Source organism: Mycetomoellerius zeteki, unplaced genomic scaffold (assembly GCF_001594055.1).
Source record: "Mycetomoellerius zeteki isolate Tzet28-1 unplaced genomic scaffold, Tzet1.0 scaffold155, whole genome shotgun sequence".
Taxonomy (NCBI): domain Eukaryota; kingdom Metazoa; phylum Arthropoda; class Insecta; order Hymenoptera; family Formicidae; genus Mycetomoellerius; species Mycetomoellerius zeteki.
This window is the reverse complement of record NW_017256500.1, coordinates 1,531,310-1,558,835: the sequence shown is the minus strand read 5'-3', so window position 1 is coordinate 1,558,835 and position 27,526 is coordinate 1,531,310. Positions and strand designations below refer to the sequence as shown.

Genomic DNA, 27,526 nt, shown 5'->3' with positions numbered 1-27,526 from the left:
CCTTTTTGTTGCTGTAGGTATCACTAACAATTACAAATCTTGATATTACACATGTGCGTATGCACATCAAAGATGAAGATTGAGAATCAATAAATTCTAACTGTGGTGTGTGTGTGTGTGTGTGTATATATATGCGTTTACTATTATTACAAGAAAAATGTAAAGTATAATTTTGCCAAATAATAAACTAAAAAGGCGGATTCATTCACTTGATTCATTCTTTAAGACGACACATGCAAACTGCTAAATTATTATATGACAAAATTTCTTATACCGTTATATCTACGAGTAAAAACTGTATCAATATCTGTTAAATATTAAAAGAACAAAATACAAAAAAAATACAGCGTATTTTCAACAGCGAAAAAATTAATTCGATTTTTCCCTTTGAGCTACGGAATGTATAAATAAAAATTAGTGTTCAACAATTTTGAAGAGATCAGACTGGGATTTTTTAAGAGAACTATCTATGTAATAATGATAAATTATTGAATTAAATCAAATTTGTATTTAATTTATTTTTTGTTATTTAGTTCATATTTAATTCATCTAATCGCTAAGTAAGTCATGTGATTTAAAGCTGAAAGCTTGGAGACCTATTAACAAGTTGCCAACAAAAAAGTGTTTTCTCTATCATCATATACAATAGTATATGTAACAGTTGCGCTCAGTCGTACCATGTGTCCCGATATGCGCGTACTAGAGCGCAAACACGAGACTACAATGGCCCTACATTAATCAACGTAATTGGTGTTCATCCTTGTGTAATCAACAGTGTTCTGTTGACGCTCAAAAATTCGCTTACCTACATAAAGCTAGAAATGGACGTTCACATACATCTAAATAAATTAAAAAGAAAAAAAAGAACACGTACTACTTTATACAATTCGCTAGCAAAGGCAAATAAATAAAATGTATCTAGAATAGCTGAAGATCGGGGTTTCTCTCATTAACATTACGATAAACATCGTTACAGCTTGTAGTTAAGTATAGATTGCATATCCTCATAGTAAATACGTTATGTTGGTTTGTAGCAAACGGAAAGATTGTTTAAAATGCACTGGATTAAATATTGAGTTTACTTACGTATCGAAATTTTCTCTAGTCAATCCGAGTTTTGGCGTTTTGATTTCTGATTGATGCTCGCAAGTGTAATTACTTTAAGTTAAATAACGCGTTATGTCATATTGAATGTGCTAAATATGAAGTTCATAGTTTTGCATACTAAAATTTTCACGTGATTTAATAATATATAAGACAACCTCACAGAGGCTGTCGAATGGGACAGGGATAGACTCGCTAACCCTTTCACCGCTCTTAGAGCGTTCTAAAATTTTTCTTGTTTATTTTTTCCGCAAAAAGTATATACCTACATAAATATAAACTTCCTAATTCACCATTTCAACCTTTCGAGACGCAGGCAGTGAAAGGGTTAGGTATATTCTAGTTTTGCGGCTGTGCTTTCTTGCCACCACGTGGCTTGATGCTCTCGGAAATTTGCCACATTGCCTCCTCACAGAGGAAATCACTGAAGTTGTTGAAAAACGTCATAATGCGTTCGTGTTTCTTGAAAGAGTACGTGCTGTAAGATAATTATATATAGTAATATATTTATTACTTATAACATTAAGATTAAAAGAACTAAGAAAGAACATGGGCAATAGGAGTCAAGCGCGGAAGACGTTGTGCAAATAATACGACTATAAAGCGTAAAACTTCTTTATTTTATTAAACGCGCTTACATGTTTCGGCTCATTTTTTAGCTTTCTTCAGAGACAACATAAACTCACATATATAAAATATAATAAATATTAACTTGTCATGGTGAGCTCCCCCGTATCGAGAATATAAATGCCAGAATTAAACCATTTATTAATTCCAAAATAAAGAAGTTTTACGCTTTATAGTTGTATTATTTGCGCAACGTCTTCCGCGCTTGACTCCTATTGCCCATGTTCTTTCTTAGTTCTTTTGATTTATGAGGAGTCTTGGTTGGTTTGATTTGTTATACATTAAGATTAATTAATGATTTGTGGTGCAAACACTTACCCTTTCTTAAATCTTTTCATATTTTCAACAATATTAAATTGTTGCCATCTCTTGGAGAAATTTATAGTGCCATCTGGTAATAAATCACTATTGCCAATATGCACAAATGTAAGATCTTGCAAAACAAGTCCGCTAAAACAAGAGAAACACAGATACATTTTTGATAGATGAAATTTCGTATTTTTTGAGCAACAACAAATATTTATACTCTTACATGTAAGGAATACATGGCGGTTGTGTTTCTGCTAGAGCTTGTCTATAAGCTCGGAAGCTGCTAGAGCTATCAATAAGAGCACAATATTCCTTGAGACCTTCCGTAATGTGTTTTTGCCATTCAAGTCTCCTAATAGGTGCACTATCTAATGCAGATAATAATGCGAGATAGCTATTAAAATTATTAATTTTTCTAAGATGCTTCATTATTTTAATGAACTTTACGACATATTTTTCTCTATCCTTCGCTTCATTTTCTAATCGATGTTCTAATATCCTAGATCGTGCCCAGTATGACATTTTATTAAAATGTTCAGTAAATCTTGTAAGATTCGGACTTCTCTCTTCGTTCTGTTCTTGCGCCCAAATTAACACTTCTGGAATTTCTATTTTCATAAACAAATCGGCATCAAGTAGTGTCATTTGTTCCGCAATCTGTTCGCTTTTAAAATCTAACAGGGAAGCTTGTTTCGTTGTAACACTTAGAGACGAGAGAATTGGTTGTGCTGCTTGTAATTGCTTCATAGTGTGCTTCTCTAAAATTTTAACTCGTAACGCTTTGGCCATAGTGAGATCTCCGCTGCACACTAATTGCTGTACAAATTCCATTAAAGTTTGCAGAAGAATGTCATCAAGATCAGATATTCTGTAAATATTTAGTTATATTATAAATCGCAATCAAACTTTATATAAGAATATGAGCACGTAATTAATATAGATAACAGAGCTTCTACTTACGTTAAATCACTTACAACTCTAACAAGTAAAGAAAATGCTTCACGTGCGGCTCTTTGTTTAACAACATCTGGAGAACATGAAAAACGTTGATGACGTCTATGTAGTTTACGAATTAATTCTAATGGTTGTATGAAAGTTCTGTACGTCGTTAAAAACGCTTCTTGATACAGGAAATCTGCAAAAAGTGCATTGTCTTTATTAAAATTGAATTCATCCAACTTTATCTATAATTTTATTATTATATATTTATCGTTTTTTATATGCAATATTGTACTTTAAATATTTCATCAATTACCTGATTCTTTTTCATCTATGCAGCATAAAAAGATAAATAAATGATATAATATAAAGCATATTTTTTAAAATTATATTTTAATTTTAATAAAATTAAATTACTCAACAATTTTAAACTAATATATCTTAAGTTTAATGAATTAAGAAAAAATATATACCATGTTTATTTGCTTTTGTCGCATGGATTAATAATGCATCCGGATGTCCACCACGTATATCTGGACCTTCTTCATCTGGTTTTTTTAACACTAAGTATTTGCTAATATCTAATTCATCTAAAATGCTATCATCTTGATCAATATCTCTTAGCTCAAGAGTATTTTCATCAACTGATATGGAAGAAAGTGCATTACTAGCAGGTCTAGATGATGATAATACTGTATCCATAATAACATTATTATTCTAAAATAAAATTATTACAATCATATTAATATTTAATAACTATTATACAATTATAATTCCATAATAATAACGCAATAATAAAATTATTACATTAATGTTTACCAATTTTACTGGAGTAGAAGGTGTAAGATCTTTCTTTTCATGTATTGGCTCCTCCGTTTTTAGAGGTGTTGATGTTACGAGAGGATCCGCATTATGAATATTCTGCATGCTAATGGTCGGTTTTGGTGATATTGGTGGAGGTGTAATGTTTGATTTAATGGAACGAGATCTCTTTGGTGGTAATGCTGGAGGCAGACTAGAATTATTTGTTGTCTCTACTAAGCTCGGCGTCGTAGTTACAGAAAGGCTAGAAAAAATACGACCTCATGATGATTCTATCTTCTTTAACAATATGCTAAAAGTATCTTTACAGAAAAAGTAAATAACGATAACAAAACCGATATAACTTATAGAATAATACTTTGAATTATCGTGTAGAGCAGTCACGGTATGAGTCATGAAGGAACACGATTGGGTTGTGGTAAGAGACATCTCGTGTTGCTGCCATTCTGCTTGCATGGAATTGTAAGCTGCTACAGAATGACGAGTACCAAGACCAGAGATGAAATCATTATTACTATGGGAACAGTTCCCGAACATCTCCATGTATGCCATAACTGAAATACGTGAAAGTAAATAAATTAACGTGAATTTCAAAAATAACTATTGTTATTATAAATTATTCTATATAAAAACTGATTTTTTTTAAATGGCGTATAATACAATTGATAAATGCAAGCACGAGATGTGTACTGCAATAAAATATTAAAACACGTGGTATGTGTATGGATTGCATGAAAACACTGATGCACAAACAAATCTTGTGTAATTATTATTTTGATAAGCGATGTGTAAAAATGAAAAAACTCACTGGAATGAAAGTGAAATCTTTTAAACAGCATTTTACGTATGGCTATAGATATTATATACACTTGTTACACTCAATTTGTGCTATTGCACGATAGAAACAAGTGCTCTAGTAATTGCAGACTTAATTAAAAGTATATACAAATTAAAAGTATATACAAATTAAAAAGAGTTCACATTAACACACAGTTCTTATACTTTAGTTTCACTACATTCTTTAATTTTAAGTCCGTTTGTCTTAACGTAAGAAAGGAAACTAAGCTTTAAGTCTGTTCAACAACTGATGAAGTGTAACTATTAACTGACTATTAGTAAGAGAGGTCAAATTAATTAGAAAAAGAACACGACGCCTACATAAACTCACCAGAACTGCCTTTCATTCATTTGTGTTAAGGAATTGTATAAAACTCGCAAAATTTTTCACATTTTAAATATTAAAAATGTGTTGTATCTGTCCTTAAATTATATAATAAAAATGTAATTTTTAATGTATAATGTAAAATCTTAAATAGATCAAATGTGGAAATAAATTGCAATATAAAATAAATAGGTAGTATTAATGGTATTAATCATTATGTGTGTATAATATGTATATACAATATATTGATGTATATGATATACATTATACATTATACCAATAAAAAATATGTTTTTCGATTAGTATGTAATATTCAGCACCATAGCAAAAACTTCCGCACATTATTATATCTATTATATAATATTAAATTAAAAGTAAGCCATGAATAAGCTGCAATTATCAATAAAAATTCAAGCTCAATATCAACTAATGTCATATTTTAAAAATACCAAGGATAAAAAGAAATATAATAATTTAAAAAAATAGAATAGTTAACATGCCGCAAGAGAAGCCTGGAATGTAAATATGTGAAACATAGGATATTAATTTAGCGTGAAAATGTTTGCCGAAGGGGTAGTTGAATTATGTGGGCAGGTTCCCACTTACCAGAATATGCCACTGATTGGAACACTGGGGGATACAAAACATTGCATCAGTTTTAACCTACTACCAAAAGGTGGAATGTCTAATATATTATTTTATTTGATATTTCTTGCGTATTGATAGATTGTATTAATTAAACATAAAGATAATTATTATGCAAAATTATTACACTAGCTCGCGAAGAGTATCTATTAATGCGGTATTTTTCAAAATTCGTATATCTTAAAATTGACATTGAAAAAATAAAGCATCAACTGTAAATGTTATTAAGTATTCTACTGATTTCTTTTATCTCATTACCGATTAATAATTAATAAAAAGATTACTTACTATGCCGCTTCTTTAGAGGCAGAGGAGGTGGTTTGTTGGTATCCAGACTATCTCCGTTACTAGTGTGCAAAGTGCATGTGGATAAATGCTCATTTTCTGGTACATTATCATACTGCGACGGCTGTCGTTCTTTTCTTCGCTTGGATCGCTTCTCTGGCAATGCTGGAGGCGCTCCGTTAGAATCGGATGTAACTATCGACTCCATTTCCTGTATATATCATAGATACATCAAATGATTAAATTATTTAAAAAATTAGAGCACATAAAAGTAAATAAAAATAAAACAGAAACACAAAACATAACAACACCCACATTTACCAGTTTCTCTAATAAAGCTGGGTCCCCATTTCCAGACATGTTAGTCGTGCTAATAGTACTTTTGGAACTACTCATCGTCTTCTGTGTAAAAATAGAGCCGTTACTGTCCGATGATAATTTGGTCTGAGAAAACGACTGTTGCTGTGCACTAAACGATTGAGAATTATAACTAATGCTGCTCTGCTGCGACGATCTCTTGGATGTCAAGCTGGACGCGGTGGTATAACTTTGGGATGAACTTCGTTGAGAATGCATAGAAACAAAGCCTGATTCCTGCGTTTGTGTAGACAATCGCTCCATCTTTCCTTCTATACCTAAAACAAAATTAATTTGAAACCAAGCTTATTCAGAATATAAAGCAAAAAGACATTATAAATAAATTCACAAAAATTTTCTTACGAAAAAACATTTTAACATTTTCCCAACTAAAATTAGAGCTACGTGACATTTCACAAAAAATATCTATGATACCACTACGATATATGAAAAAAAAAAGAATGATATTTCGCTTGATTTCGCTGTGCTTTGGATGAAGATCTATACGATACTGTTTATTCACGAGGCTGGAAGGTTGATGCTACCTACGCAACTTGTTCCACTAACTATTTTCAGAATTCTTGCGTAATTTTAGCTTCGCATTTTTTTCCTTTTCCAATGTTTGTAAATAATTGGAAATACTTGAGTAAATAAAAAAGTTATGTAACTCAACAACTAAAATGAGAAATAATTTTAAATGTTTCTGTTAATTCGTTATTGAAATAAACTTTTCTTAGCTTGTTATTGCAACATGTACGTAATTTTAATTATTAATTGACCAATATTACTGATTAATCAATTTTTTCTCTTTTATAAGTAAATTATTCTAATAATAAAAAAATTTATTTCTATAATAGTAAAAAAAATTACACACCAGTAAATGGATTAAGCATTTCTTGAGGTGTTTGTTGGCCTAGCAACATAGTACTTGGTATATTAGTTTCAGAACCATCCCAGCAATTACAGTTTGATGTACCATTAACTTGCATGCCTACAATAATACAGAATATACGTTACTTTGCAAAAATCCTGTAATCTAATATTATCATAATAAATATAAAAAATAAACACACAGACACAAACTGTCAGTTTAATATTAAAAATATATATAACAATAATAATATACACATTCTTCCCAAGAAGTACTAATAATAGTTTTTACTTTATAAAAATGACGTAAAAATTAATTATTTCACTAATACGCTATGTATCCAATATTATGTAAAACTCCTAAAATACCTTCGCAGTTTATACTTAAAGTCATAAACTTCAACCGCTTATTAATGACTAGGGTATTTAAAGCGCGAGGAAATCTTGAATCCATAATAATCACGAATTTTTTTTTAATACTATTAATTAGAAAATACTTAATCCTAATTAGGGCTCAGACAAAAGATTTGAACATGTTGAATATTCGATCTATTCGAATAGTTTGAAATTTAAAAAAATGAGCATCTAATTCGAATATTTCGGACAGTTCGAACAGTTAGAGCTTAAGCAGTGATCAGTATGAATGTCAATTCGTTATGTCTGAAGTTCGGACGGTTCGGATACACATTCTAAACAAATATAGTATGCCTTGGAAACAAAAGAGCAGTTAAATAAAATATCGTCCTACAAATATCTTAAGCCATCCTAGACATATTCAGGATGGTCCTGAGGATGACTTGTGATGTCTGAGTTCGAAATGTAATAATTTCGAACTTTCAACTCTGAAGTGGGTTAAAATAGTTCGAACATACATTCAGTCCGAACTATTTAACGTTCGAACTTAAGATTCGAACTGTCCGAACTGTCAAATTGTCTGATGTTTTCGAGCACTAATCCTAATCACAAACAATAGAAATTCATTTGTATAGTCGAACGAACGTTTGATTGTAGACTGACACAGAAACCAAGGCAAGTAGAATGCCAAACTAATATACTGAGTAAGCGTCGACCATGGACTATTCATTTTACGCATATGGCAATGTATTTACGACAATCCTTTCATAGTACCATTTCAGACATTATCCGAAGAAACTAATATCTGCTAATGCTTAATTGCGAAACTCGATAAATGATAATGATATCATATGCATTAAAAAAACGTTTTATGTTATGTAATATAACATGATATAATTTTATTATTATATTACGTGTGCATAACAATTTTTTAACAATTAACAATTATATTTAAGCACTATTATTAAAAATAAAATTTCAATATAGAACACTCGAATGATAACATTACAAATAAACATTTTAGTATAAATTGTTCGAACGTTACCTTGGATAGTAGCCATGAGACTTAGGTCCATACTATCATTCAAAGATTCGTCATTTGGTCCCATTATAGCTCGAATCTCGTCTTCGTCTCGGGAATGATTCAGAGCCGAATCCAAACTACCGGCTGATGCGCTCAGAAGAGATGACGAATCTTCTGGAGATCGACTTCGGAGGGATACCCTATCGAGACTAGATGCCAGAAGACCCTCTGATTCGTCGAGGAGCTGTTGGGTTCTCGTTCTTCTTTTCGGCGGTAACGGAGGAGGTGTGCCAGAAGAGCTGTTTTCCTCCGACAAACATACATTTGTTCTACAAGGGATCGAGCGTTTCCACGTTCAACTTCCAATAACAAATAATTTATTATTCTCCTTTTTATAACGAAACAAATGTTACCTGTCAGGTAGAGGGGGTTTCGGGGGTGGACTAGAATCCCGTAAAATTGACTCGGAACTATGTGAGCTGCGAACCAAGCTACTACTTGCTGCCGTTTGTTCCAAGATCTGCCGTTCTCTTGGTGTCAACGGTATATCCGGTAGAGAATTTCTTTGTGTTAGTTCCGATCCATACCCGGAAGTTCTATAATTTATAATGCACGTTTTATATTGGATTTAGCTCATTTTGAGCAAATTTTGTCGATTTCATTCATAATTTATCCTTCAATCATCTTCATATCAAAGATTATTCATGATTTGAAATCCAATTTCAACATTAACGTACACTTTGTGATATTCATGAAAGCATTTCATATCAAATAATAATTAATAATCAATCACATATAACTTTCTATCAAATATCAAACATATTAAGGTTTCATATCATCATTAATGTTATAATCAGATATTATTTCCTGTATTGTTCCTATTAATTCCCCAGCTCTATTATAAATGCAATCATTCGTACATAAGTATTTTATATTTACTTCTAAAATATACTATTTTTATTTGACGACGATTTTTTTTGCTATTTCGAGATATATTGTACTAAAATTTAATTCACTATTAATGCAAAATTACCTATTATTATTTGTAGCAGACGAGGGCTTTTGCTTATTAGCGATTTTCTCATGCGCTAGAGCTACTAGATTTTTCACTGCTTCCTCGACCAATCCAATAACGTGCGTTACGTTTTCGGTGTCCAAGGCAGAAGATTGATCACCATGCAGCAGCACATCGTCGCAGAGTTTCAGCAATTGCGCTAACGCTTGGTACACTTGATTCGTGGCAGACCCCAATGTGGAGCTGCAAGTGCCAGGATATAGAACCGAGAAAAGGTGATAAATCAATTCTTTCTTATACTCCAATTTAAATCTAGATACTTCTTTTTCATTAATAAAATTACAACGTTCAAACAAAATCCCCCATATAATTAAACACAACATCTAATAATATTGTTTAGTAAAATAAGCAGAATAATAAACTAAGTAAAATAATAAAACTGACTTTTTAAAAAATGTTGTAATATTTCTCCTATAAAACAACTATTAAATAATGAAACTATTTTGCATACAAAACAATCACCTGTTCTCGTAGAGCAGATAAGATTTTAACGCGTTGTGTATCGTGGTAACGGTATCAAGGACAATCGTGCCGTTCCCGGGCAGCATCTCGAGCTTCTTCTTGGATACGACATCCCGAAAATGAAGCAATGCTAACTGCACCTGCCGAACGTGGATGTGCAAGTCGCGTAAGGGATTCTTATCCTGAGCGGTGCCGGAGTCGTTGGAGCCCGGGGCATTCTTGTCCCGCGGCGTACGCGGTGACGAGGGCGAGGCGGCCCTCGTGGCTGCCCCCCCGCCTCCACCACCGCCACCGCTGCCGCTACCAGGAGAACGCATGTGGGAGAGCTTTTCCAGAAAATCCTCCTTGAAGGAGCGCGCACGACGCGCTAATTTACCGCCGCGCGCCTTCCCACCGAAGCGCTCCTCAACTTCTGCAACAAGAAAAAGTTCTATTTTAATATCAGAGACTCAGAGAAAATTACTTCGATTTTCCTTACTCTCATATTATTTCTATGTATTTTTTTATGTCCTTTTTTATTCCACTCGCTTATCTTGTATTCCTGAAGAAGATAACTGCAGGAAATTTTAAAAACTTGAAAGTTTTTGTGAAAGATTTTTTTCTAAAAGTAAATATTTTCTTAACATTTCTCGATAATGTCTCAAGAGTTTTATTGAAAAATACTGAAGCTTAAATCGATCCCGATTGAAAAGATTTGATAAGAAATAATTTCATTTTATAACATCAGAAAGTCACTTCAACTGTTTTTTATTTTATTACCATTCATTTTTCAGAAATTTTTTAAAGAATTGATTCTTTTACTGCAATAAAAAGAAGATTAAATTTCTGTAACAAAAAAGTAAATATTCTATACCTTTAAATGTCTATTTTCTACATTTTTTAATCACACATCAAAAGATTTTTGGAAATGTATTAAGAATATAATTCTTTGAGAAAGAGACAGAATTCCATATAAAAATTCTGAAAACAGGTTGTTAAAAATGATAGAGATATCATTTATCTATATATCATTTTTTGTCTGTAATTTAATCTACTACTATATATATCAAAATTTAAAAACATTTTATACAAAAACGATATTTTTTATGATGATATCCCAGATTTCTGTTTAATGCGTGATTTATAATATAATCCTGAGCATATTTGATTCGGAGATAAAATATTGAAATATTTACGAGAGAATGTTTTCTCTATTTACTTGTTTTTAAAATATATGTAATATGCACATGAGTTTTTTCCGCGAAATAAAATGCATCACGAGGGCGAATGGGATTAAAATCTTGCAAACTTTTTTCACCGAATTATAACTTGGCAATCTAGCGAGCTTTTAAAGCTCTTTAAAACCTTTTATAATAACTTTTACATTATGAATTATATATGGAGTGACTTTCTTCCACTTTGTTACGATAAAACTTAAACAATTCAACTATTAAAGAATATGATATTCTTATATCCTACAAACTAAAAATAAAATCATGATACTTTCCACAGAAAATAATTCCATAGTTAATATAATAATTTTTTTAAAGTCATTTAATTTACACATATATGCTTTTATAATTTATAATTTTCCTTTGATATATATTTAATATATCCTTTTATATATATATGTATATATAAAATTAATATCTATAATAATACATAAAGACTGTTATATTTATTATCTTCATCATTTATATATTATTATCTAAATTTGTTCAATTAAATCATCATGTAGGTAAACTTACATAATAAATAAAGTAACATACACACATATCTCTCCTTACTAAAATTACTGACTCCTAATGATAAAATAACAAATAATTATTATCCAAGAAATTTAATTTTTGTCTTTTAATTTATTTATTCAAACTTTCTCACACCCGATGCTCTTTCCAGAATAATCTCGAGCAGAGAGATTTGTCACAGAGAGAAATGCAAGTACAACGTCACGATGCAGGATCACTCGATCAAATAGAACTGTGAACAAAATTGAACGACACGTAGCTAGAAGCAGTCCTGTCTCGTCTGTCACGTGCCTTCCACGATGCGGACAATATTTTTCTGGACACACGCACGGGGTCCATGCACGTCGTCGACTTCACCGCGGATCGCAGTTATACTGTCAGCCCGTTACACACGTGTACGAAACGAACGACCGCTGCATACCGCCAGGCGCGGTGGGTTCCTGCCTTTTTCCACGGAGTGCTAATGCCAGCCGTGCCACTTGAATTAAAACGAAAACGGCTGCGGTGCACCGGTGCGCCGGACGTGCAATGTGTCTGTGGTGTTATAGCTAGTCCTAAGTACCTGGGAAACCTTTCTTCTCTCCGGACCTCGCCAGCAAGAGCAAAGAGTAGGTAATTCGCTTTTCTCACCCGCCAGTCGCTGCGTTCGTGAATCGACAATCAATAACGGTCCCTTGTGTCGTGTACGTCGAAAATTCTAATGTGGAACCTTTTAATTTTCTTCGGTGTTGACAGAATAAAAAAAAATGTATACCAACCAAACGGCAAAAATGTACCAGATTGAATCAATTTACATATATTTGTCCCTTTTATCTGCAATTTATTATATTTTTTGCGTTTAAAATGAAAACATAGAATTTCTTCTTCTTTCCCATAAAAATATGTATTCTGCTACGATATACAGAGCCGTTAAAATTATAGATAATTTAATTGAATAATTCAGAATTTCTATGACTGAAATCGAATTGAAGTCAATAAAATATATTCCTTCAGAATTTATTCACTGATCATTAAGTAATTAATTTGATATTAATGAAAGCTTATAATTATTGACAATGTTAAGATAATAATGTTAAAAGAATAACCTATGAGATAATAAAAAAAGATTCTACAATATTTCATTCTTACAAAGTTTCAGTCTTTAAATCCACTTTTCCAAACCTTTAACCGGATCGTCTTATTATGAAAAAAACTTTATCAATTTGTATTAATATTGCTCAAAAATATCTTGCAAATAAAAAATCTATCGATATCTCGATTTTTCAATACATTAACGCATAATCTGGCAATACAAAGCAATTATATTTCAGTGTTCAATGTTACATACACTTTTCTAAATTATCGAATGTAACTAAACTGCATAGATCCTGAATTTTCCGATATATTCTTATGTCTATGCGTGAAAAGTAAATGTTGCAAATATGCAATACTAGTTAGAGAATTAAAAAACGGCACGTTAATTCCAATTAATCTGTTTTTTCCGCGATTCCGATCAGTTCTTATGTCATGTTCATGTAAATGTGATAGGATATACCTATATATAAGTTAAATATACGCGCAAAAAAATTTAATTCCCAAAGCGAGTACCTTCGTTGATGCGGGGGAGCATTGATATCGAGTATCGATCCTTCGGTTTATTCTAAATAATTTATTACAGCAATATTTTTCTGAACTATCATCGCACTCGATGCATCGCGATACGTCGCCCCGGCTGCAGAGGCCATTTTGGCTGGCGCCAAAAGTAATGGAAGCGATAAACATCGTCAGAATGAACTTCGCGAATTTATTACACCACGTAAATTCCTCCCAAAACTTCAGCGTTTCCCTGAAGTAACATTGCTTTTCATGAACAAAGGTATTTGTACGAAAAATCCGAAGACGCTTAGAGGCTAATGGAATCATATATGTTTAAAAAAAATTTCAATAATATATAATATCGTAAAATATTAAAAATCATATTTAATAAACATCAAAATATTACGAAAATAACACAATTCCCCCCAGCTATTAATAAAATTCAAACTCTCGGAACAATAAACTTCTCTTTTTTTTCTCTTCGTTTTAACCGAATGCCACGAAAATTGCTGAAAACATTGTTTATTTCTTTACTTATCAAAAATTATTTCGTATAATGCAACAGTGGTTTTAATGTGCTTGAATTACGCGATCCAGGAGAGATCTGCCGATGTGCGGAGGAATAAATCAAGTTCTATTCACGAATGCGGCCCGAAATCTCAATCAGACGTGATTTGCGCCAAAGGCACAAGGTTTGACAAGCCGATAGAGATAATGGAGATGAGAACACACAGAGACAAGAGAAGAGACGGACGAGGGAAGAGGGACGGGGGTGGGCCGAGGGAACGCGCGGCAGACAGGAGAGATGCAAATTGCCGTGATTGACTGTATTCACGAACCACGTTCGACTCCCACACGTGTTATATGTGGGAATGCGCGTGCATATTGGGGAGTGCGATACAATAGACGCGGCATGCGGTTATTTACAAACCGCGACACGCGGAATTATTTTGATCGTGCGAGACCTTCGGTCGCGCGAGAATACCCATCCGATTATGCAAAACCATCATACACCATTCGGTAGGTGACAAATAGCAATAGACAAGCTTCCCCTTTGCCTTTCCATGTCACTCGTCACGTGGTAGATTGACATGCTTCCGTTATCTACATCAATCGTAACAGAGAGAGAGAAAGATTCTATATTAAAATTTTTTAAGTTTAGAACTATTAAAATATTTGAAAATGGTAATTATAATCCAATATAAATTAATATTTAAATGTGAATTTTTATTTTATTTTTGTGTGACGATCAATTAATCGTACTAAATAATAATTATCTTAATTTTAATTTTAGTAATATTTGCTGTAAAGAAACCCTCCCTAACTCCCCCTACAACACATAATATATACACATAGACGTAAATAAAATTTTTATATAAGCTTAATATAGAAATTGTGGCGAAATAATGTAAATGAGAGCCTTATTATAAATTAATGAATCAAATTTAGAGTGAGAATATATGTAAAGAAAATTGCTTGTGAGCTTACAGAATAATCTGATATTGGATTTGCTTGATACATTACGGGCTCGGCAGCAAGCATTGCTTTGCCCGATACTGTATTTACCAGTAAAATTCTATTGATTCGCGACATAACGGGCTTTCACACTATAGCAAATACGGTGATCCGCGGAACGTGATCAAGGGTGTTTAAAGTACGCAAGTACGCGCTCTGTGAAACTTTATGACGATGAAATGATCGCATTTATGAATATATCGTTGATACAAACGTTTCATTGTTAATGCGCGTTAATGCATTATCTGTGGATGTAACAACGCTAATGTACATGATGAAATATTTATCAGAGAATAACGTATATATTATTTATTTATATATAATGTAATAATAATAATAATATATGTGCTGTATATGATGAATTTTACTGTTAAATGCCATTATGCTCCTAATTAATCCACAATGTTTTTGAAAAATATGGGCAAAAGATATTTCGAAAGAAGCTTTACATCTTTTTTTAATGTTAATTTCATGATTATCTCAAAGTTTTCCTCAAACATATATATAATAAGAGTTTAAATAATTTTTAATTGATCCATGTGAAAGCCATCGGTGTTCCAAGCTAACTACAAAGAAATTATATTTTAGGTACTCTCTAAATCTGAATCAGTGGATAATCACTAATATCAGTGCCAAGTATGCTGGTAATCAGTGAATTAAATATGAGATTCCTAACCTAGCTAATCTTTATTATGTGATAACTAACCTTGTTTTAGTGCTTAAATTCAATGAATGTGATATTGGAAGATTGAAATTAACGTGCAAATATCAGTATTTTAGTTATACAATGCTCAAGCATTCTTTCGTTTTTAGTTGAACTTCACTGATTATCAGTGCCAAGTATGCCACTGGATAATTAGTGATTATCCACTGATTCAGATTTAGAGAGTACTATTATTATTTTACAAATTATTGAATTAAAGGACTATGCCCAGTTTGGGCCCTGGCTGAACAGCATTGAGACCTAGCTAGGATTGTAGAGCATAAAAAAAAGGATTAAAAAGTTCTATATGCACAACTTTGTAAAATGAGTCCCTTGAGTGCTACAGCTGTTCAAAGTTCGATATTATAATAATGTATTGTGTACCATGTAGGACTGGTTTTATTCGATTTCTCAAATCATCTGGTATCTGGAATATGTCCAATCTTGACGAAGACAATTAAAACCTTTTTTGGAACCCAAATGAATAGTTATAAGTGATATATATTAATCGATGAAGAGGGGAGAGAGACACTCAAAGTATGAAACAAAAGGTTTTAATTGCCTAATTGAAATGTGGACAATATAGCACTCAGGAAACCTCTCCTATAAAGTTAGGCTTATGGAATTTTTTATTCTCTTTTGATACCTTAAAATTTTAGGCATGTCTCAAAGTTGTTCATCCGGGGCCCAAATTTCCCTATAAAACTAGTCCTTTTTGTGCTAATAAATCGAACAAATACTAAACTGATTTTTGAAAAACGTATCATAATATAAAAACGGACAGTGTCCAACCAAACTTTTATTTAAAGAACCCTAAATCACTCTAATATTTAAATCAGCAGATTAATACGCTCTGTAATATTCTTTTCAATCGTAATAAGAGGAAATGTCTGTCAACGTAATCATAAGCGAGTATTCAAAGAGTCTCTCGAGTTCTCCGAGCCTCTCTTCCTTCACCCTTTATCGATCACCGAGCGTGCTCATATGCGGGGTGCAACCTATCGAAATCCGCTTTAAGCGAAACAGTAAGCCCGCGCATGGCTACGGAAAATGCGAAAAGCCCCCGGAATGCGATCGGACACGATTAGAATCGAACAGGCGCGTCGTATCTCGAGCGCGGATTTGCGGTGTGTTGACCACTGCGGATTTCTCGGTGATGCATGCATGAACGACGATATCTGTATGCGCACGCACATGTGGGCACTGTGCGATTGTGTCCGCAGTGGTAACGAGGAGCTCGGCACAGTGATGAACGGTCAACCATCGGCGCGATTAAACAAGGACACACGGCGGGAAAGTTATCGCGACCAGTACTCGCGTATAGCTCGCTGCATCGTCGCGATAACGGCCGTGGAGAGATGCTGTAATATCGTTCGCGGCAATAATATTCGCGCCACGTGCGACGCGGAAACACGTAGCTCGCTAATGAAAACCTGGCCGCGATAGCGCGGCGTTGTTGTTAATTACTCTCGGCACCCGAGAGTTTTGCGCCGTTGATGATGACTCCCGGCAGCCCGAGTTCATTTTTTACGAGTAATGAATATTTAACTCGACTGCACGATCCATTTCTCGCAAAACGGTGGCAGGTTCCCGAGGGAAATGTACGCCGTGTAGGAAAATGCGAATTATTGTCGAGATTAGATGTATCGTACTTGATAAATCGTGCCAAATATATCACCCCGGATAAATTATTGCGCAAACAAGTTTCGTTAAACGTATCTGTTACGCATAATTTTGGCTAATCCTTTCGATTTATCATGGCAATACATCGGAACAATTTTGGAACTAATCTCATAGATTAATCTACATAATCTTGCATACGAAGTCAAGATTGGAAACTCTCCAGAATTCCACGCTCAAGCTCGGAAATTCGTAAGACATTCTACATACATATATATTTAATTTCCTTGTTCTCATATAGTTTTATACATTTAAAGTTTAAATAAAGAATTTTTATTTAAATGTGTAATTAAATAATTTCACAAATATTTATAATAAGCTCGTAATAGATTAATTAAAGTAAAAATTGTATCAATAATCAAATGATTTTATGAATATTATGACGAATTTATGACAGATTAATTAAGCCATAAATATTACGTGAATGTAAATAACTTCGCTAAATCTTTGAAAAATTTCTTTCATAAAATGATTTTTATCGAGGGTGAAATAAATCGAGTTAACAATAATTTCTATTGAGGATAAAATATTTCTTATATAACATTGTATAAGATTTCTTGTATCAAGGTATCACTCACAAGAACTGAATACAAACGTAGCCATGTAATATGGCCAACAGCGAAGCTGCAAATGATACAGATCAGGATTCGATTAATTAACAATTACGAGGGTTAATGATGTTGACGTAAATTCTAATAGCGTCGAGATTAGCGTTTCAAGTGTTTACGTTGGCGCTCTGCTTGTGGGCACGTTTCGTCGGAATTTATACGAACGACATTACTGCGACTAGTAAACAACGGAAACTCGGTGTAATTGTTTTATGGAAATCTCGCGGATTTCCATAGCGGTTACTTCTCGTTCTCGGTCCATGGCGAATCAACCGACTGTAGGACGTATAAAATCATTATAAGAGTACGGACTTCCATGCCTTAAGATCCATGATTTTATCATTGCAAGGACATTACGATACAAAATAACACATGAAATTCTTTTTTTGGAATAGTATACGTAAAAATAAATGGATTCTTTTTGTCTCGCATGCTGTCACTCACGTCTGACAGAGTACTCTTGCAATGCGAAATGTTTCGAGGACTCCATTTTCAATTCTTGAATTAACAAATGATTGTCGAAATTTTTATCAATCGTCACAAATCTCATTTTCAGTGGAAACAGAATGCAATTAAATTAAATTCTTAATAATATCAGAGTCATTAATAAAGCGAAACGAATAAAAAGAAAGCAGTCTATAAAAATCTGTGTTTAAAATCAGCTCTATATCAGAAATTAAAGAGCGATCGAGCTGTGTAAAAACAGCTCATTCAATTTTGGAGAAATAGAAAAAATGTTTACATAAAATTACATATATTAAAACTATTTGAGAAAGAAAGACTAAAAAAGAGAAGAGTTTAAAGCCTCTTTTCATCTTTCGATAAATAAGTAAAAAAAAAAGAGTATGACTGTGTCTTACAATTAGTATTTAAAGTTCAATATATAATAAATATATATAGTAGATATATACAATACGTATCAATGTTACTGTTTACGTATAATTACATATATCGCAAGGATTTTAACAAGATTGTAAATGTTGCGCGCTAGATAATTCACGTTAAAATCATCTGTCTGCATCGGGACACGACAATCGTGATTATTCTCTCGATTATTCCGTAACCACCGAAAGCTCACCAGTATCGTCACATTTTGTTCATGGAGTGCTGTCGGTGTGATAAAAAAATTACACGCTGTCGGATTAACGGCAGATTTTCGTGTGTTTCACGAGGACGAGTGATGCAAATTCGCGTGCTTTCACTTCGAAAAATGAGAAACGCGTGTGGTGAAGCACGGCGGCGAAGAGCTTCCGGCTCCATCGATTATACGCACAAACGGTTCGTTAAAGCTTTTAATGATTCGTTCGTGGGATCGGCGTGGGCGAGCGACACGCAATCAAAGCGAACGAGGGATTCCCTTTTTTTTTTATTTCACTTGAGTCTCGATATTCGACCTGTGCCAATGCAGGCTACGGAGAGCTTCCGAAATGTTTGATCTATCATCATGAGCGTAGGTTTCCGCTAACTGGAATAATGAGAAAAGTTCTCGCGGGTATGGAAAACATGCGAAAACGGTTCGTGGCTGAAATACGGGCTATTTGAGGTTCCTACAAAAAAAAAGACTAACACGCTCGTTTTAAGCGCAGTTCGAGCGAGAAATAAAGATTTTAATATTTTAACTCCCGAGAAGAAATACAAACGCAATTTGCAAAAAAAATATTACGGAAAAAAAAGTAGCTGCCATAACTAAAAACTGCGTACGGTAATTAAATGTAAAATATGGATAGCTGAAATATAAGGTATCACAGCTAATGTCTTAACTGTGATACCTGTATTACAGCAGCAACAGCAAATCACTTCGCCGTGGTTTATAAATTTATAGTTACGACAGCCAATATATTTTAACAAATCGAGATTAGTAGATTTGCAGCAAAGAAAATATCCGTATAAATTTTTTTCCGTATATGAGTCAAGTGTTAGTTATTTTTATACGCGCAGCTGTTTAAACGAAGATATTCTTAGCCACTAAAAGAGACTTGTGAATTTCGATATACAAGAAAAAGTTATTTCTGCGAGAATCACAACTTTTCTTTGTAATCTGCAGAAACTCATTTCGTAGAGACGGTAATTATGTCGGCTCTCCAGCAACATCGTATCGTCATGCAGAAATCAGAAGAAAAAGTAAAAGAACGAGCAGTAATTCGTCAAGAGCACGAGGCGGAAATTGATGGTAGGTTATTAAAAATCGGGCGAAAGTAATTTCCAGACGGTCGACTAAAAGAGTGCCGAACGCCATGAATGATTGCTAACGTAATAAGGAGCGAAAATCCAACTATCCACGATAGAGAAAATTGATATTGCGCACGCCGGTCAAGAGGGGAAAGAAAATTGATATTAACTATCCGGGAGTGCTGGCATTAAAGGATTTCGTGGACGACAGGCGCACACCCGCGACGTGGAGGCCTTCGCTCGAGTAAAGCTAATAATTGCCTCCCGAAAATTGATTATCCGCAAGTTCGTTAACGGTGGCGGTAGAGTGACGGCGGCGGTAGCTCTGTGAAACTAATGGATCCCAGATTATTGACGGACTGAGTGTAATCGCGGATGGATTTGCACGCTCGGAAAAAATTCCAGGAATCGAGATGATCCCTTGTGTGAGTGGGGAACGGTACTGCTCACGGACAATGCGGCTTAGACTACTGAAGCCGACGATGTAATCCCAAAAAATATGCAATGTTAAGTACATAATGCTTTGAGCATTAAAACGAGTAAGAGCTTTGGATGAGATATAACACATTTTTTCAGTTATACATATTCTAGTTTCAATAAAAGCGAGGTACTTGAAATAATAGGCGATGCAAACAGATTTTAATTATGAAATGTTAAAAATAAAGATTTTGTTGAAATAAAATATTAAATAACAGAGTGATTATTAGTTATTGATGTTTATAATCAATATTATAGCAATTGGATAATGACTAACAATGACGATGATGATTTGTTAATTGATTGTCAAAGTAATAAAATAATTAAACGGCAAAGTTGTAACTAAAAAAAAATTAATAATTTATATGATCTCGATATAACCATCACGTATTGTATATCGCGATATATAACGACATATCGTTGTTATTGTGGTTTGCGGTTATCAAACTAGCACTTAATGCGATTTTACATCGAGAAGCACATAACACCTACTGCGTATTTTCCGGATGTCGACCGAAGTAAATAAATCAGAGTTTATCCTAATCCAACCAAAATGCTTGGTAATTGTTGACAAAATTGTATCATTATAATAACACAAATATAGAGCAAAGTTACATATGTGAAAGTAATATACGCAAAAATATACACGTAATTAATGACGCAAGTATAAATTATATAAGTATATATAAGTATAATTTATCATCAAAGTAAATTAAGATTGTCGTCATATTTCAAAGATAGATCTTATATATTAATCAAATGTATTAATATATTAATCTTATGTTATTGACTTTGCTCTTTTATACCTTTTACGTGATTTTTTGATTTTTACAAACGCCGTTTGCAATTGTAAGCAGTCATAAAAAACAATTAATATACAACTTAAGTTAGGTATGATTTAAAAGTAAAAATTTTCATTTTGTGAGGTTGCTTATTCTTTGGTGATTAAAAAACATGTTCAAATTCTATGTGTCGCTTTTAAATTATTCTTATCGATCTTTTATTTTCACGTTATTTCTCTCGGCAATGTAAAACCTAAATGATATTCGGTTCAAACGTCAAGTCATTAATTAACTTTGTATATACGATATCTGACAAGGGCACTTGGCGCTCGATATGTCCGGCTATTTGTGAGTATTTCCGAGCGCATCTCGTCGCGTACACAAAGTCAGAATCCGCGTCCGGCCGATTAGAACGAACCATCCGCATATACGCGCGTATATCCGTGCGTCCCTGGGCAAATTAATTTTCCGGGACACACGCGCGCGTGTTCCGCAGCCGCAGTACCGAGTTCGCACGGGTGCATTCCGTGTGACACGACCAATCCCGAAATAACCGGGAGGTTCTTGCACCGCGCCCCGCAACACACGAACCGTGAACCATACCGTTCGGTTCACCAAAAATGTGGTCGACGAGCTGGATAGGTCGAGATCTCCTTCCCTCTGTCTCTCTCTTTCTCTCTCTCAGCGAACCACCGCGATATATTTATGTGCTTCGTTAAGCCTACCAAATAATTATCGTTATACGACAGAAGATAGTCGGGCACAACGGTCGTGTGTAATTTGAGTAGAAATATCGTGTAAAAAATATATACCTGTACTGAAACTCGAAATCCAACAAATACGTTCTCCCTTTCTCTCTCTTTCTCTCTTTCTCTTTTTTTGTTTTAAGTTTATAATATACATAGTCTTTTTTTTCAACAAAATTATGACAAAATAATTTTATAATAATAACGTAAGATAATCTATGCGATACTTTGCTGGTGCAATTATTAAAATAATATAATTTCAGATAAGATACTTGAGTTATGTTATGAGTTAGATGATACACGAGTGTATGAACTGTACACATCAAATGTCGCAAAGTATCATGGGGTAACAATATGGAAATCTCGTCACGTATTCAGGATTACGCTATGCTGCCAACTATAACTTGTGACCGCGAATGTAAATCAGACTTAAAGTCTGGTTCTTGAGACATAGAGAGCAACGATGAGGGATATGAAGGAGAGTACCCAAGCTTAAAGGGCTTTCGAAATAGCTTAAACGCCGAAAGAGGATTATTCCAAGATGGTGGGTTCGGACAACGCGAACTAAATTTAGTAGACGAGGCCGAAACCAACAGCCAAAATACGATGAAACTTTGTGAAAAGCTTGGACACAGACGAGGTTTCTCGGTTTGGAAACAATTACGTCACGCCATCGCTGCGATGCAACTTTGCAGAATAAGTAAACGTCGTCGCTATTGTTCGTTTTCGCAACTCCACTAAATTCTTATTAAATCTTTCAATATATTTGTTGGGCACCTGAGAAAACTGTGAATCGCGTACTCTTAGCATCTCTGCAACTTTTAAGTCTATTAAAACGATGAAGAATTATTGGATCGGAAACAATTAATAACACATAAACGCAGCAAAAAGACTCTTATAAAAGACTGTTTAAAAACTCTATCATTTAACACACACACACACAAACAATACACAAAAGAATAATTTCATAATACAATATGTGAGACATCTTATTCAAATACTTGTTACACTGTGCCCAGAATTTCATTGAAATAACATCTCTATGAATAAACTTTTAATAAAAAAAAAAGAGAAAAGGAGAAATAATAATAAAGGCATTTTTTAATATTTTAGGGCAAGTCGTACAAAAATATAAAAATGACAAATTAAAAAAATGAAAAAGATGGTAATACAAAATAATATCTACAAAATAAAAATAAAAGTTACAAAGATAATAGTAAAAATAAAAAAGTTATAAATAAATTATAAACAAAGAAAATAAAAAATTTTAATAAAAAAATTAGCATATGCAAAGATAAAGAGGTACTGAGAAAAAGAGAGACAAAGAATAGAAATGTTTTTTGTTTTATATATCAGAAAAGTTCACATATTTTTCGTATGAAGTAGACTAAGGAACCATACGAAGTGATAAATTCTGATTTTAATGAAACTTTGTATACATATAGATTATATAAAAAGATGAATTTAAAAAATGTCCGTTGCAGCGGAAAAACGGTTTGAAGGAGTAAAATCACCTCTTTTATAGTAAAGCGATTTTCAGTTTTTTCCGTTATATTTCGAAAACTATTCGAAATATAAAAAAAATGTTTTATACAAAAGCTTTACAATAAAATTTCCTCTCAATAATTCTTCATATTAATCATTTACGTCAATAATCTTTTTAATAAACAATTTTTTTAATTAAAAAAATTTTTTTATTTATTATTTATTTTTCAAAAATATTATTGACGTGAATAAACAAAGGCAATTTTATTATGAAAGTTTTGTATAAAATGTTTTTTATATGTCGAATAGTTTATAGTTATAGTTATAAGATACAACGAAAAAAGCTAAAACCCGCGTTACTTATAAGAGATGATTTCACCCTTCAAATTGTTTTTCCGCCGCAACTAATATTTTCTAAATTCATATTTTTATGTAACCTATATGTATACAAAGTTTCATTAATATCACAATTTAACACTTCGTGTGGTTGCCTTGTAAGAATTTGGCGACCACTTTTACGGTTAATTAACATTCGGCGAGAAGATAACGTGGAAATGTCGTAGATCGCCAAGCTTTCTCGAGCGAACCGACCATTTCGCGCATTTCGCTTGCAACGGTGCAATTACGGGGGGCTTTAACGTCCGCGGAATACTGCGAGCCGTTTCCAGGAGCTGGGAATTTCATGGTCCGACGATGATATTAGTGGGCACCAGTCGGTAGTAGGGGTGCAGTAATGTCCTTTCCTGAATTAAGAGAGAAAATCGATGCTCGACCGCACAGTCCTCTTAATAGCCATCGTACCCCAGCGAACTTGGAAAAGCTACGAAGATTTATTCCGGAAGCGTCGATAAAAATGTGGTTCTTGATAAGAATCATGACCGGCATTTAATGCTCACTGCAATATACGCGACAGAGAATGAGCTCTGGTATATAATTATAGATATAATCTTAATTAAAAAAGTTCGGAAAATAAATTATAATACACAAAATGTAAGAGACAAACATATCAGAGAAATCCGTATCTTATTAAAAGAAAATTTAATTATATATTATCGGGTGTTTAATTTTTTAATTTAATTATTATATTTGTTAATAATTATTATAACACAATAAATTGTAATTATAATCAGTACTGACGATAATGCAATGACGATTAATGAGTATTAATTAAATATATTATGGTAATTATCAATTTTGTATATCAACTTTTCTATTAAAGAATGAACTTCAAAACTGACTCGATAAAAAACATTTAAATGACTCAAACAACGAATGTTTATAACAGTAATAAGAAATAAATTAACAATAAATTCACTTTCTAGATTAAAATTATTTATACATTTATTGTCGGTTACTGATTCGCGGATGCACGGCGATACTCAATTATTCTTCGTACTTCGTTTAAAACGTTAAGTGCTACAGCGGTCTCCTCGACAAAATAGACTTACTTTCGGCGTCGCGAAGAAACCAGTAATGGAAAAGTAATTAAAGAAAAATAATGAAAGACGTGGGCTTTGCGAAAGCAGCTACCGCGATGCAGCGTTTGCTGTGACTTGAAACACGGACTTGTAAAGCTCGGACATCATTATCAAGAAATTAATTGCGACCGTCTAATGGAAAACTCAAAGTTTTACAACATAATAAGATCGATTCGATTTACAGGACAAACTCGCACAGGACTAAGAAACTGCATGTGCATTGAACTCATTCCGGCGCAGCAAATCAAATTACGATCTCATAATAACGCATTACCTACAGATAAAAGCGTAAAAGGAGAGGGAAGGAGAAAGGGCATTTTATGATAAAATTTATGCGAAATGTCCCACGAGAATATTTCAGGTAATTACACTGATTAGCATCGAGGCAATGAATATTGTTATAATTCGAGTACAAAGCCAATTTTAACGAGATGCGCGATGCGCATATGTTGCCACACACATATCTCTCTGGACGATATTAATATTCTCGAATTTGTCAGCCTTTTAATTTCATTTACACGCAAGTCGTATATTACGTTATATCTCATTATTATTATGAAGAGAGAGAGAGAGAGAGAGAAAGAGAGAGGGAGAGAGCTGCTTCAATAATCAATCATCGTTCAAGTTATTTGTAAACTTGAAAAATAAAACGAATTATATACAGAAAAGTAAGTAAGAATAGCAATCATATAATAACGCATGCAATTGCGCACCGCATTTTATTCTATATTTTGTAGCGTATTAAATATAAATAACGATACTTGGAATATTACAAAAGATTACACTGTATGAAAAGCGTAAATGCGTACATTATTCATCATGAATAATGTACTCAAAGACAAAATTACGTTAAATTCTTAATACTTACGTTAAAATTTCCTTCAAATGTCTCCATATGGACAAAACTTTTAGGAAATTAAAATTTTTATTCATAATAATTTTATCATGCATATTAATAATTTCTAACTATGCGCGATAGAATATTTATTCAAAATTTAAATAATATAGTCTATATGAAAAAATGTTTATCAAGAAAATGAGAGAACTTGAACAATTTGTCTAATGCTGAGTTAAGTTAGCAATACTTAAATTCTCTTTAAACGCTTGGAGAGCGAGACGTATCTCTTCAGTTCATTCTCCGACGATCCTTATAAACATCAGCCATGGCGCCGTCTGGCCTGAAGCGATCGGTCGCGCAATGAAGCGATTCTGCAGACGAATCGCAAAAATGTGGGTAGAGACACGAGGCTCATACGATGCGATAGGATAGGGGGATTGATTTTCGAAGCGCGACGCGATTGCAAGACGAGAAAAGTATCCGGTGATACTCTCTTCTCCGGGATGCAAACAGTAGATCCATTAAAGGCCCAATCCTCGGCGCCCTTGTAATGTTTGTGGACCCTCGTCGGAAGAGAATACCCTCAAACGGAGGGCAGCCGGATAAAAACACGGGATACGAACGGTTTCTCCTCTCTCGTCAAATATCGCCAATCAATATAGATGCTTTCGACGGCACGTATAGTATTGGATTTCCGCTAGTGTCGCATTTGATGCAAACAACGAAAAATGAATCGTCGACCTCCCGTGTTTCGTTGAATGTTACACTCGTACGAGTGCAACAACACGTAATGTAACTACACAAATATAGTGACATATTGAAATATGTTATACGTTAAAGATTTTGAAAACAAATTTTTTGTTGATATTATTTTTTTCAGGCGACGTAATATAAACAATAAGAATTTTATTGGATCGTACATGTAAATTCACAATAGGAAATAAAGCCCATAATGGTTGAAGCTGAATTTTTAGTGCTTAAATAATTCAGTGTGAATTTATTTATTACGTATCAAATCCTCGGTGGTATAAAGGTTTAAGATGCTCGCATGGAATGCAAGAGAATAGCCGGATTCGATTTCCGACTAATTTTTTTCGCAATAAATTATTTATAGACTTTGATATACTTAAAGAAATTTGCATAAAAATCTCGAAGCGCGAAATATATAAAATGTGATAATAATACATTCTCTGGTTAACTATAATCGTCTGACAGTACCATTCGACAGTCATCCGGCGTCTGTTCAAGAATAATCTAACATAAAACATAAAATATATCGTAAACACCCCCATTAACCTGGACCCCCCACCATCGAAAATCAAATTCGCGATAGGTCAAAAATTTAGTGCTCTTTTGTTGCTAATTAGTTGCTCTAGAGCGAATTTTGTTGCTCCAACCGTTTAGCAGCAATAAAAAAAAAATGGGGGGATCCAGGTTAATATAAAGCTGGACCCCCCCCATAATGAAAAAATATATATAGAGCTGCGATATCAAAAAAACAAATGCACCAGATTTTGTTGCTTTTTTGTTGCTCTAGGATAGCAAAGAAATATCGAAAAAAATCACATTGTTAAACAAATTCCGATAAATAATCAAAACTGCATTGTCGCGCGTCGCAACGTTATGACCAAAATTTACATGTATAGAATTTGTTACTCGCAAGTTTTTGGTACTAAAATGTTCCTTGGAACGTATACTATCGAAATAT

The 27,526-nt window shown here is 33.4% G+C and overlaps 1 protein-coding gene across 11 annotated transcripts in view; it reads right to left on the bottom strand.

The window, feature by feature from the left end:
• Positions 1-555: 555 nt before the first annotated feature.
• C3G (C3G guanyl-nucleotide exchange factor) overlaps positions 556-27,526 on the bottom strand; it is an 81,742-nt gene continuing 54,771 nt past the window's right edge. For 3 of the 11 annotated variants that reach the window (XM_018444999.1, XM_018444991.1, XM_018445000.1), the window contains exons 2-17: positions 10,036-10,447; positions 9,532-9,756; positions 8,912-9,094; positions 8,520-8,827; positions 7,125-7,241; positions 6,209-6,528; positions 5,897-6,104; positions 5,570-5,593; positions 4,160-4,355; positions 3,787-4,045; positions 3,453-3,696; positions 3,296-3,310; positions 3,001-3,175; positions 2,264-2,908; positions 2,050-2,181; positions 556-1,582 (exon numbers count right to left, since the gene is read on the bottom strand). In XM_018444999.1, the coding sequence (XP_018300501.1) occupies positions 1,444-1,582; positions 2,050-2,181; positions 2,264-2,908; positions 3,001-3,175; positions 3,296-3,310; positions 3,453-3,696; positions 3,787-4,045; positions 4,160-4,355; positions 5,570-5,593; positions 5,897-6,104; positions 6,209-6,528; positions 7,125-7,241; positions 8,520-8,827; positions 8,912-9,094; positions 9,532-9,756; positions 10,036-10,447 (3,602 nt within the window). In that variant the 3' untranslated portion in view covers positions 556-1,443. The remainder of the gene's footprint in view (positions 1,583-2,049; positions 2,182-2,263; positions 2,909-3,000; positions 3,176-3,295; positions 3,311-3,452; positions 3,697-3,786; positions 4,046-4,159; positions 4,356-5,569; positions 5,594-5,896; positions 6,105-6,208; positions 6,529-7,124; positions 7,242-8,519; positions 8,828-8,911; positions 9,095-9,531; positions 9,757-10,035; positions 10,448-27,526) is intronic. The other 8 variants (XM_018444993.1, XM_018444992.1, XM_018444996.1 and 5 more) reach the window with 8 other exon arrangements.